The sequence below is a fragment of the Panthera tigris genome, chromosome A2 (genome assembly GCF_018350195.1).
Source record: "Panthera tigris isolate Pti1 chromosome A2, P.tigris_Pti1_mat1.1, whole genome shotgun sequence".
Taxonomy (NCBI): Eukaryota; Metazoa; Chordata; class Mammalia; order Carnivora; family Felidae; genus Panthera; species Panthera tigris.
Window position 1 is genome coordinate 152,198,988 of NC_056661.1, and position 13,616 is coordinate 152,212,603.

The 13,616-nt window shown below is 40.8% G+C and overlaps 1 protein-coding gene across 1 annotated transcript in view; it reads right to left on the bottom strand.

Moving 5' to 3' along the window:
* Positions 1-13,616, bottom strand: part of ATP6V0A4 (ATPase H+ transporting V0 subunit a4) — a 92,202-nt gene that overhangs the window by 55,229 nt on the left and 23,357 nt on the right. Inside the window, exons 4-8 of the mRNA XM_042973280.1 lie at positions 12,903-12,981; positions 12,511-12,605; positions 5,225-5,350; positions 4,677-4,771; positions 3,216-3,342 (exon numbers count right to left, since the gene is read on the bottom strand). Coding sequence (XP_042829214.1) covers positions 3,216-3,342; positions 4,677-4,771; positions 5,225-5,350; positions 12,511-12,605; positions 12,903-12,981 — 522 coding nt within the window. The remainder of the gene's footprint in view (positions 1-3,215; positions 3,343-4,676; positions 4,772-5,224; positions 5,351-12,510; positions 12,606-12,902; positions 12,982-13,616) is intronic.

The following is a 13,616-nucleotide window of genomic DNA, read 5'->3' on the forward strand; positions in this document are numbered from 1 at the left end:
TTCCATGAAATAAAACCCAAGTTAATTTTTTTCCCCCTCTATCCTGGAAAAGATGATGACACTCAGAAATAAGCCCAACTTGGAATTAAAAAGTAAGGCGACTTAGGGGCGCCTGGGTGGCTCAGTTGGTTAAGTACTGGACTTCAACTCAGGTCATGCTCTCACAGTCTACGGGTTCGAGCTCCATGCCTGGCTCTACACTGACAGCTCAGAGCCTGGAGCCTGGTTCACGTTCCGTGTCTCCCTCTCTCCGCCCCTCCCTTGACCATGCTCTGTCTCTCTCTCTCTCTCAAAAATAAACATTAAAACAATTTTTTTTTAAGTAAGGGAATTTAAATACTAACTGGAAGGGCAGAGGAAGTAAACCGTACGGAATTAACAGCAGGAAGTGCGTGGCACTCCGCGAAGAGCCCTCTCAGCATCCTTCTTTGAAGCATCCCGTCCACTGACTACCATTATCAGTATGCTTGTTAAAAATGCAGAATCTGGGGGCACCTGGGTGGCTCAGTCAGTTAAGCATCTGACTCTTGATCTTGGCTCAGGTCACGATCTCACAATTCACGGCTCCTCAGTGACAGTGCGGAGCCTGCTTCGGATTCTCTCCCTCCTTGTCTCTCTCTGCCCCTCCTCCGCTTGCACCTCGCCCTCAAAATAAATAAATAAACTTAAAAAAAAAATAAAATAAACCCTCTAAAAAAAAAACAGGGCAGAATCTGAGGCCCCACCCCCACCCCACTGTATCAGAATCTGCATTTAACTAGGTACCAGGGTCACTCATGTGCCTGTGCACACTGAAGCTCGGATTGCACTGACTGAACTCAGTTCTTAGCTAAACTTCCAGGAACTGGTAGAGCTGTGTCTTGGAGGTGTTACCAACAATCAGACCTTGAACTGAACTTTTGTAGGTTTTTTTTTTTTTTTAGAAAAGGGGGCAGATACTGGCACAAAAACAGACACTCAGACCAATGGAAAAGAATAGAGAACCCAGAAATGGACCCACGAACGTATGGCCAACTAATCTTTGACAAAGCAGGAAAGAATATCCAATGGGATAAAGACAGTCTCTTCAGCAAGTGGTGCTGGGAAAACTGGACAGCGACATGCAGAAGAATGAACCTGGACCACTTTCTTACACCAGACACAAAAATAAACTCAAAATGGATGAAAGACCTCAATGTAAGACAGGAAGCCATCAAAATCCTAGAGGAGGAAGCAGGCAACAACCTCTTCGACCTTGGCCGCAGCAACTTCTTACTCAACAGGCCTCCAGAGGCAAGGAAAACAAAAGCAGAAATGAACTATTGGGGCCTCATCAGAATAGAAAGCTCCTGCACAGTGAAGGAAACAATCAGCAAAACTCAAAGGCAACCAACAGACTAGGAGAAGATATTTACAAACAACATATCAGATGAAGGGTTAGTATCCAAAATCTATAAAGAATTTATCAAACTCAACACCTAAAAAACAAATAATCCAGTGAAGAAATGGGCAAGACATGAATAGACACTTCTCCAAAGACAACATCCAGATGGCCAACCGACACATGAAAAAATGCTCAACATCACTCATCATCAGGGAGATACAAATCAAAGCCACAATGAGATATCACCTCACACCTGTCAGAATGGCTAACATTAACAACTCAGGCAACAACAGATGTTGGCGAGGACGTGGAGAAAGAGGATCTCTTTTGCACTGTTGGTGGGAATGCAAGCTGGTGCAGCCACTCTGGAAAACAGAATGGAGCTTCCTCAAAAAATTTAAAATAGAACTACCCTACGACCCAGTAATTGCACTACTAGGTATTTATCCAAGGGATACAGGTGTGCTGTTTTGAAGGGACACATGCACCTCCATGTTTATAGAAGCACTATCAACAATAGCCAAAGTATGGAAAGAGCCCAAATGTCCATCAACAGATGGATGGATAAAGAAGATGTGGTATATACATATACAATGGAGTATTACTTGGCAATCAAAAAGAATGAAATCTTGCCATTTGCAACCACAAGGATGGAACTGGAGGGTATTATGCTAAGTGAAAGTATTAGTCAGAGAAAGACAAATATCATATGACTTCACTCATATGAGGGTTTCATGGGACAAAACAGATGAACATAAGGGAAGAGAAGCAAAAATAATATAAAAACAGGGAGGGGAACAAAACACAAGAGACTCTTAAATTTAGAGAACAAACAGAGGGTTGCTAGGGGGTTGTGGGAGGGAGGATGCACTAAATGGGTTAAGGGGCATTAAGGAATCTACTCCTGAAATCATTGTTGCACTATATGCTAACTAACTTGGATGTAAACTAAAAAATAAATATAAAAAAGAAAGAAAGAAATGTTAAAAAAAAATAAATACACGTTAAAAAATTTTAAAAATAGAGGCGCCTCAGCTGGTTAAGCATCTGACTTCAGCTCAGGTCATGATCTCGCAGTTTGTGAGTTCAAGCTCTGTGTCAGGCTCTGTGCTGACAGCTCGGAGCCTGGAGCCTGCTTCGGATTCTGTGTCTCTCTCTCTGTCTCTGCCCCTCCCCTGCTCGTGCTCTGTCTCTCAAAAAAGAATAAATGTAAAAAATAATCAATTAATTAAAAAAAAAGTTTTTAATAAAATATACCATGAATATATATACAATAGAATATTACTCGGTGATCAAAAGAATGGAATCTTGCCATTCGCAACAATGTGAATGGAAGTAACTGTATTATGCTAAGCAAAATAAGTCAGAGAAAGACAAATATATGATTTCACTCATATGTGGAATTTAAGAAACAAAACAGATGAACATAGGGGAAAGGAAGGGAAAATAATATAAAAACAGAGAGGGGAGCAAACCAGAAGAGACTCTGAAATACAGAGAACAAACTGAGGGTAGCTGGAGGGGACCTGGGCAGGGAGATGGGCTAAATGGGTGATGGGCATTAAGGAGGGCACTTGTTGGGATGAGCACTGGGTATTAACATGTAAGTGATCAGTCGTTAAATTCTACTCCTGAAACCATTACTACACTATATGTTAACTAACTTGGATTTAAAATTTTAAAAATAAAAGAAACGAGGAAAAAAAGGGGGGGGGGCAGAGAAAAGAAAGGAAGCAGATATTAGCTTCAAAGAACTACAGACTCACTGTTTCAGAGAAGCCCCACCCCCACCCCGCAGACCCAAGGCCCCAGGAAGCCGAGGAGAGAGCTCTCTGTAGCCTGGGACACCCACCGTGACGGGATCCTCCAGAGTCACGTCCATCTCACTGAACTTCAGGTAGATGTTCCCTCGGCAGACTCTCCACAGCAGCCTCTCAAAGGAAGCCATCCTCTCCCTGTTGATCACACCGGCCGTGAACCTGGGCAGTCAGACAGAGGCACTGCTGAAGCACGGAGAGCGGGAGGCAGGGAGAAGGCCCCGTAGGACGTGAGGATGTGCCACCAGGAGACACAGGCCCGCTTCGCCCTGAGCAGGAGGCAACGACTCGGCCCTTGGTGGCAGGCGTAGGGAGGCCACCCTGCATCAGAGCCCCAACCCCACCAAGTCGTGTTTCCTCTCACGTGTTGAGGTTTCCCTAATCACCCCGATACTACGTATTCACTTAATTGCGATTAGAAATACACTAGACCATTTGTTATGGCATCAGAACTAAAGAAAGGAACTATCCCAACTGCTCAACAATGGGCTCTGGGTATTTTTACAAATAATGTACTAAGAATGAAATATACAGGGCGCCTGGGTGGCTCAGTGAGTTAAGCCTCTGACTCTTGATTTCTGCTCAGGTCCTGCCCCTCCGGTGGTGAGACAGAGCCCCAGATCAGGCTCCGTGCTGAATGTGGTGCTTGCTTAGGATGTGCTCACTCATGCGCACTCTCTCTCTCTCTCTCTCTCCCCCCCTCTCCCTCTCTCTCTCTGCCCCCCTCCCCTACCCGTTCTCTCTCTCCTCTCTCTCTCTAAATAAATAAACTTTAATTTAAAAAATAGAAGTGTAACATACATACTAATTTCCATTCATCTCTACTTTTAAAACCATCCAGGTGTCTAGATAATTTCTGACAGAAACTTTATACTCATTTCAAAATGGTTACTTTCGGCGATCTATTAGTTTAAACCTACGCTGACCCCATATTACCTTCTGATCAAATATTTTCTATACGGATTCATCAATTTGACTTGGACACTGAATGAAATCCCTCCATTTTGAATCACCACACATTTTGGTGGGTATCATCATATCACATTGCTGCTCCTTATGGATGAGCTGCTCACATAATTACCTCATTTCTAATTGCACTTCAGATGTCAAACTCCAAATCTATTTTATTATCAAAGCAGTATTCCAAAGATAAGGAAGCAGGGAACAGTTGCGAAAACCCATCTAAACAATTCTTGCCATAGTCTTGCCCTTGCGTGTGGGGACAACACAAACATTGTACTCTTCAGGCTCCAGCATGTTAGTTTCACCACTAACTCCAAGTTATCACTCCACCAATCTGAAAAGGTTACTCTGGGGTTTATTACTGTGTGGAGGCCTTATATTTATTGAAATAGTCATCATTCCAGGGGCTAGTTCATTCATTCATTCATTCATTCACTCACTCAAACACTCAGGGAAATCCAACACCAACCAGGCACCGAGCTGTGGACCAGAAACCCATCTACTTGTAACTTTCAGAGCAGAGAGACACTAACCCCAGCTTTCCGGTCACATATGCAGGCGTAGCTCTCAATTCCAGGAGGCCAGAGGTATCCTCCGTAAAGAAATCATCAGCTAGGCTGGTTTCGGTCTGAAAGTCAAAGAACCATTTATTTTCTTTTACATGCATTTGGACTACCTTAAAATCTCCCTGCGTCTCAAGGGTTTGCCCATGTTTAATGAAACTTTAATTTCCCACAAAGAGTTAGTAGAATTCAAAAAGTGGAGTGCTCCTTGCCAGATCAAAACCTTCCCCAGTCTTTTACTACCTAAAGCCCAAACCTGTCCAATCTCATGCTTTGTTCTGACTTTGTTCTGCGTGTTTAGGGCACGTACTTTTTAATGAGCGCCATGATATTTCTGCCTTTAGTTCACAACGGCAACATGTTTCACCCAGAATACCCTCCCCCTCACTAATGACCTAGCCATGGGACAGAAACACAGTGATTTATGCATATTCCAAAACCAGTCAGTTTTCAAAATGGAAACTTGAGGCCCTGGGGGAAAGTTCCCTTTAATAAATAATCAATCCCCAGATAACAACCTCAAAGAAGTCCTGGGTTTTCTTCAGGAGATGTTTGAGTTCGGTCAGTTCTAGGAAGCTTTTCTTTAAAGCCTGCTGGTTCTGGTTGGCTTCCTGTAATTCTCCTTCCAGTTTTTCTAGAAGAGTCTATGCAGAATGGAAAAAGAAGGTAAAGCAGGCAGAAAGTCCTATGACATTTGCCCTACCTTCACCACTACAAATAACTAAATATCAAAAAGAATTCAGTGCATCATAAGGTAGCCTGGAGTTGAGTGGCCCATTCAGTGCAACACAGTATGACCGCAGAGCTACAAGCTAGATCCGTTTTCACCAAATGGGGAGGATTAGAAAACACTTTGGGGGGATGGAAATTAGCTTCGGGAAGCCAAGGCATTTCAGCAAAGTATGTGTCTCTCCCCCATTTCAAACACTTAAAAGGGAAGCTAAAGTGAATTTACATGTTGAGAATTCCTTCCGCCTCAAACACACTGTACTGATAAAATACAAGAAGAGGAATCGCTAGTTCTGGGTTGGAGTCTGGAGAACCAGGTACGAGCAAGAGAAAAAGGCTACATAGAGAAACGGGAGCACGATAGGCAAGAAGACAAAATCAAAAACTAAGAAACAATCTTCCTTCCAAAATGAGCATACAAAATGAGTAAGTCTCAAGAAGAAATCTTACGATAAGAAAAATCACCAACAAAATCAACAGTCAGAACACAAACTCACACTGGGTGCAATTATTTTTATGGAATAGTCTGAAAAAGAGTTTAAGGTTTTTTTTAAGAATGCTCAAAGAGCACCACGTACACACACACACACACACACACGCACACACACACACACACACACACCCCTACACACACACCACTAAATTATTAAATAAGCATGTCCTAAAATGAAAAAACAGGTAAATATAAAAGGGGAACCATTGGACATGTGGGGTGCCTGGGTGGCTGAGTCAGTTAAACATCCAACTCTTGATTTCGGTTCAGGTCATGATTTCACAGTTCATGGGTTCAAGCCCTGAGTCGGGCTCTGTTCTGACAGGTCCACACTGTCAGTGGGGGAGAGAGTCTCTCTCTCCCACTCTCTCTGCCCCTCCCCAGCTTGTGCTCACTCTCTCTGTCTCAAAATAAATAAACTTTAAAAACAAGAAATCTTGGAAATGTAAAATATAGGTATTGAAATTCAAAATGTAATAGGTGAGGATCTCTCTGTTGGGCACAATTTGTGAATGCACTACTAAGATTTGGCAAATAATTAAAAAATTTGAAAGCTCAGGGTGCCTGGTTGACTCAGCTGGTTAAGGGCCCAACTTGATTTCAGCCCAGGTCATGATCCCAGAGTGGTAGGATCGAGCCACACATCAGGCTCTGCACTGACCATGGAGCCTGCTTAAGATTCTCTGTCTCTCTCTCTCTCTCTCTCCCTCTGCCCCTCTCCCTGACTCTCTAAAAAAAAAAAAAAATACACACACACACACACATATGAAAGCTCATTTCTCACTTATTCAAATGTCCAACAACAATAGAATGGATAAAGTGTGGTACATTCAATACAAGAAACACTACCCAGCAGTGAAAATGAATTAATTTCAGAAACATGAAACAATATGGTGTCTTAAAAATAAAACGATGTAAGAAAACAGAAAGTTGCAAAAGAATAAACATGATTTCATTTACATAAAACTAAAATGTGCAAAGCTAAATCACATGCTATTTAGAAGACTAAATATGCGATAAAACTCTACAGAAACAAAGAAAAGAAAAATACAAAATTCAGGACAGTGATTATCTCCAAGGGGGGAGGAGTGCAGAGGAGAGTGGAAGGGAGAGGGGGGAGGGGAGGGCACACAGAGGGCTTTAACACCATCACTGTGGTCACCTCTATCTCATTCAGAGTGATGGCACTCAGTGTTTACTGTATCATTATTCTTTATACCTTACACACAGTTTCTAAAAATTCTACTGTATCAATTCAACATTTAACAAAAACAATGGTCAGTGAATCAACAACCATAATAGATGAAAGTGGATTAAGGTCACCTGTTAAAAGACGGAGAAGATCATGCTAGATATTTTTTTAATCTACCTAAGAGACACCTTTACCAAAGGTCTAATAAATTTTCTAATTATTAGAAAATAAACAATAAAACAAAAATATTCCTGCAAATGTTAGTTCCCCTCCCTCCCAAAAAAAGCATGTTAATATCAGAAAAAAATTGAATTTTTAGTATTTTTTATGATGGAAAATTTCATACACGTTGCAGAGAGAACTCCACCATGGGCCCCACATGCACATCACCCAGTGATAATCACTACCCTAAATTTTGAACACTAACTATAGTGGCAGAAAGTTGGGGGAGAAAACGAAGTTTTTTCTTAACCGCTTCTTAACCATTTGCTCTATATGCTCAATGATTCTATTAAAAATAGTGCTGGGGTCTGCTAGGAATTTACCCAAGGGATACAGGAGTATTGATGCATAGGGGCACTTGTACCCCAATGTTTATAGCAGCACTCTCAACAATAGCCAAATTATGGAAAGAGCCTAAATGTCCATCAACTGATGAATGGATAAAGAAATTGTGGTTTATATACACAATGGAATACTACGTGGCAATGAGAAAGAATGAAATATGGCCCTTTGTAGCAACGTGGATGGAACTGGAGAGTGTGATGCTAAGTGAAATAAGCCATACAGAGAAAGACAGATACCATATGTTTTCACTCTTATGTGGATCCTGAGAAACTTAACAGAAACCCATGGGGGAGGGGAAGGAAAAAAAAATGAGGTTAGTGTGGGAGAGAACCAAAGCATAAGAGACTCTTAAAAACTGAGAACAAACTGAGGGTTGATGGGGGGGGAGGGAGGGAAGGGTAAGTGATGGGCATTGAGGAGGGCACCTTTTGGGATGAGCACTGGGTGTTTTATGGAAACCAATTTGACAGTAAATTTCATATATTAAAAAAAAAAATAGTGCTGGGGCACCTGGGTGGCTCAGTCACTTGGGCATCCAACTTCGGCTCGGATCATGATCTCGCGGTTCATGAGTTTGAGCCCCGTATCAGGCTCTGTGCTCACAGCTCAGAGCCTGGAGCCTGCTTCAGATTCTGTGTCTTCCTCTCTAACTCTCCCCACTCACACTCCGTGTCTCTCTCTCTCTCTCTCTCTCTCTCTCTCTCTCTTAATAAGTAATAAACATTAAAAAAAAAAAAAAACCTTTCTTAAAATAATTCTGCCTTTAAAAATATTTTGGACAACAGCCCATTATTTAAAACATAGTTTACAAAGTGATAGTTAAATGCAAAAAGTAGAAAATTATAACGTAAACAATGGACATGGGGTTACATAAAAATATAGCTGATAAGGATAAAACCTAAAAACTGAGAAGTTATGGCTGTTTCTGCTGAGATTTGTGGATTTGTGGGTAGATTTTTTTTCTGAATTAATATTTCCTCTAGGATTGTTATGAAAGCCTCTTTAGAAAATTTGCAAGTCAAGGGCCCAAAGCCACTTGTGTACTCTTGCACAATCTTGAAGGATTCCCCTTCATAGGAATGCTGGAGGAACACTCAACTAACTGCCAGACCGTTGAATCAGTCTGTTCCCTTGGTCAATGGTTAGACAAATATTGTTATGTATAAGCTCATGCCATTCTAATTTCATCTTTACAACAAATAATACCCAGGAGGAAAATACTGAGGAAGGGCTGTTGGTACACATTGGACTGTAATCTAACTGGTTACCAGTATAAATGTATGAAAGTGTAGAGTTTCAAAACCAACCAGTGGGCCAATGCCTACCTCCTTTGGAGGCAATGATTTTTGTTTTTTTTTAAGTACTATCTGAAACGTATAACCAACTCAATACCTTCCAAAATATCCAGGCTTTAGTATGGCCAGATCCAAAATATTTTCCAGGGGAGTTGCCAGGCTCGTATCTCTGTTAGAGTATCTTTATTTATACTACTAAAGGCTTCAAAAATTTCAAGAATTTTACATTATCTTTAAAGAAAACAAACAAACCCAGCCAGAGATAAGGCTCAGCTCAGTGAAGCTCCCCTACCTTCCTGCCTCCTTTAATGGGCCCTTCCTTTTCTTAGCATAAAATATCCAATTTTTTAAATCAATATCTACAGGGCCTTCCAGGATCTGGCTCTGCCTACCTTTTGACATTCTTTCTCACTGCCTCACCCCTCCCTCCTTTCACCACCATCTGCTCTAGAAGCTCCTAATGGACATGGCCATGTTTTGTTTCTCTCTAAGCTACCTCGTGCATGGTGGGCACTCAAAGTTTTATAAAAGGAAGGAGAGAGGGAAAGAAAGGGGTAGTCCCCTCAGTTATAATGTCCTTGGCTAAAGAAAACAGCTGGCTGAGGCACAGCTGATCCCAGAAGCCAATCGAGGAGAGGCCTCAGTCTAGAGTAGATACAAAGCATGAGTCATTTCCCACCAGAAAGATGATTAGTTAACAACACATTGAATCCAGCAATTTCACTTCTGGGTATTTATCCGAAGGAAACAAAATCACTGTCTCGAAAAGATGCCTGCAGTCCCGTGTTCATTGCAGCATCATTTACAAGAGTGAAGACAACCTAACTGTTCATCAACAGATGAACGTATAAAGATGGCGTATATGTGCACAGGGAAATATTACTCAGCCATAATAAGAAGGAAATCCTGCCATAACAATGGCATGGATGGACCTTGAGGGTATACTAAGTAAGATAAATCAGGCAGAGAAAGACAAATACTTTATGATCTCACTTAAATAGGGAAACTTAAAAAAAAAAGAAAGAAACAAAAGAAAAGAAAAGAAAAAAAAACAAAAAGTTGAACTCATAGATACAGAGAACAGATTGGTGGTTATGGGGGCTTCAGGGTGTGAAATGGGTGAAGGTGGTCTTCCAGCTAAAAGATAAATAAATCCTTAGGCTATAATGTATAGTACAGTGACAATAGTTAAGAAAAGAAGGAAGACAAGACAAGAAAAAGAAGATCCCATTGTGCCAGCAAAAGTCTTGTTCAGTAGCATCATATAGACAAGACTTCACTGCTTCTAAGAACTTTGTGTCCTGGGTGGCTCAGTCAGTTAAGCGTCCGACTTTGGCTCAGGTCATGATCTTGCAGTTGGTGAGTTCAAGCCCCACATCAGGTTCACTGCTTTCAGAGCTGGGCCCACTTCCAATCCTCTGTCCCCCTCTTTCTCCTCCTCCCCTGCTTGCGGTCTCTCAAAAATAAATAAAACATTACATTTGCAACTACCTGGATGGAACTAGAGGGTATTATGCTAAGTGAAATTAGTCAGTCAGAGAAAGACAAATATCATATGACTTCACTCATATGACACTTTAAGATACAAAACAGATGAACATAAGGGAAGAGAAGCAAAAATAATATAAAAACAGGGAGGGGAACAAAACATAAGAGACTCTTAAATATAGAGAACAGAAGCTTGCTGGAGGGATTGTGGGAGGGGGGATGGGCCAAATGGGTTAAGGGGCATTAAGGAATCTACTCCTGAAATCATTATTGCACTACATGCTAACTAACTTGGATGTAAATTAAAAAATAAACAAATTATTTAAAACAAAAAGAAATATAAAGTAAAAAAAAAAAATCATCAATGGATCATAGAACAGAGTATTTCCATAGCCTCCAAGTATCCCCACACAAAATATTTAAGTGAACAATGGGAAAATATTAACTTTACATGAGTGCAATCTGATGAATACAACCTTAACCAAGAGATCAAATTTAATGTCACCAATTCTGGGACAAATGGATATCATGTGCCAACTTACATAATGCACTGAGAAGGATGTAGTATCACTGTGTGGTATTCCCGGCAGAAATGCAAAAGTTGAATCTAATCATAAGCATAGAAAATCAGGTAAACCCAAGTTGAGGGACACTCTAGTAAATGGTTAAGACTTCTCAAAATTTTTATGGTTGAGTAAGACAGTAAGACTGAGGACTTGTGGCAGAGAGATAAGAATAAAGTGCAATAACAATTAAATACAATGCATGATACTAGACTGGAGAGGAGAATAGACAGACTATAAAATTTGTCAAATTTTCTGTAAATGACATTGTTGAGACAGTTGGTCACATTTGAACAAGGTCTGTAAATGAGATATATAATAGTATTGTCTCAATGTTAATGTATTGATTTTGATCACTGTAGTGTGTTTATGCAAAAGGATGTCCTTGTTCTCATGAAAAGTACTCTAAAGTATTTAGGGGTTAAGGACGTATCTACAGCTTACTCTCAAATAGTTTAGAAAAAACTTGTATGCACATTTATCTGTGTGTAGTGTGTATAAGGAGAAGAAAAAGAAAAAGAGAGCAAAAGGGAGTGAAAGAGAAAATAAGAGAGAAAAAATATGCAAAATATTAACGGTTAAGGTATTTGAGACAAGTATACACAGGAGTTTCCTGGCCTATTCTTTCAATTTTTTTATAAATTTGTAATTATTTCAAAATAAAATGTATCTCCCCCACAAAAAGTATATGGGTTCTGACTACCAATGGGATAAGTTCCTGGCTCCTTCATTTATTAACTCTATGATGACAGAAATGTTACTTGACATCTGATTCAAATATTTGACCTGTAAATAGGGACAATCATTGACCAATTACAATTACATGTAAAACATACAATATGTTTTGAGCAGTATTTTGGACCTAGGGAATACTCAATAAAAATTATATCTCTCAAATAGATAGATAGATAGATAGATAGATAGATAGATAGATAGATAGATAGATACAACATTAAAAAAGAGAGAGAGAATTTATGTCCATCAATGAAACCACTTCTCAAAGTGGGGTGAGCTCCATTCGGGCTGCAGTAGGAGAAAAAAAGAGCTCTCCCCATGATCAGAAGTGACTCTAAAAATTGTACAGTGGGGGTGGGGTGCCTGGGTGGCTCAGTGGGTTAAGCTTCCAACTCTTGGTTTCAGCTCAGGTCATGATCTCATGGTTGGCAGGATTGAGCCCCATCTGGGGCTCTGCACTGACAGCATGCAGCCTGCTTGGCATTCTGTCTCTCCCTCTCCTCTGTCCTTCCCCAGCTCACATGCACACACCCACTCTCTCTCTCAAAGTAAATAAACATTTAAAATGAAAATAAAAATTTTACAGTGGGATTTTCTTGGGGGATTAATACTGAAAAGTAGACAGTCACATAAATCCGCCCCTACACCTTCTGCAACTGGGTAAAGATCCGTGAGTGGTTTTTTTGAGCTCCTCAGGAGACAGGCTTCGTGACTGTCTTTAGCAAAGTAGAAAAGAACCTACCTCCAGGGTAATCATTTCCCGTGGGAGAGGGGTTGGTGGGGCTTTCTCTGGCAATTGAACTGCGATCTCATTTTGCATCTCATCTTCCAGAAAACCTGTGGGATGAAACCCCACGAGAGAGCCCAAGGTGATTGTGTTTTCTCACCTAAGAAGTGGGCCCAAGCAGACAGGTACCTTTCAGCCAGCCCAGCTACCTGAGTTCCCCGCCACCCCCGCCCCTTGCCCCCCAGGACTGCCATGGCACCAGCAGCCCAACCCTAATTTCCCCACTCTGTCTCTAGAATCACCTCAAAAAGTATACAAACAGGTACATGTTTGTTATAATCTAGTTCTGCAAACCATTTACCTCCCAACCAGGTGACACTTAGACAGTAAACAGAAAACTGGCTTACGAAGAATTCTCTCCAGCGACTCACACCTTCTGACTTCATTCACAAATTTTCTTTGGAAGCTGTTCACATTCACATTTAACTAGAGTGGGGGGAAACCAGAAGCCACACATTAGTAGCAACAGATGCCAATGTATTCCCTTTGGTTATTATTATTATTAATGCTGGGGAATTATTATTATTAGTAGTAGTAGTATTATTAGTATTAGTATTATTATTAATTCTGGGGAAGGTTGCCGGAACCATCTTCGGAATAGATACTTTCATGCATGAGACAGGTAAGTTACAGGCAAAACACACCTTGATGTTCTTATACGCAATCTCCCAAATGCCTCAGCTCTGGTCTTCCTACACTTAGAAAGTCCTCCCACAGTTAAGGTTTCCTTGCTTTTAGTTGGATTTACATCCAAATGAGCCTTGAAATCCTCAGTGGAGTCATGAATACGACAGGATCTTGAAATTGCATAGCTCCATGCAATGTTATCACAATCATCAACAAAAATTCAGTGTCCTAGTGATGGTGACCCTCAGCTCAACCCAACAAATGTTATTAAGGAACTGCCTCACGTGAGGTCCTGTACTAGAAACTAAGAACACACAGAACAAGACAAGATCCTTCCCTGCAGGAGCTTAGTTTTGATTGTGATCTTGGTGAGGAAGTAAAGGAGTAAAGAACGTTGTTCAAAAAAGCTTGGTAAGGATCCAAACCACCTCTGA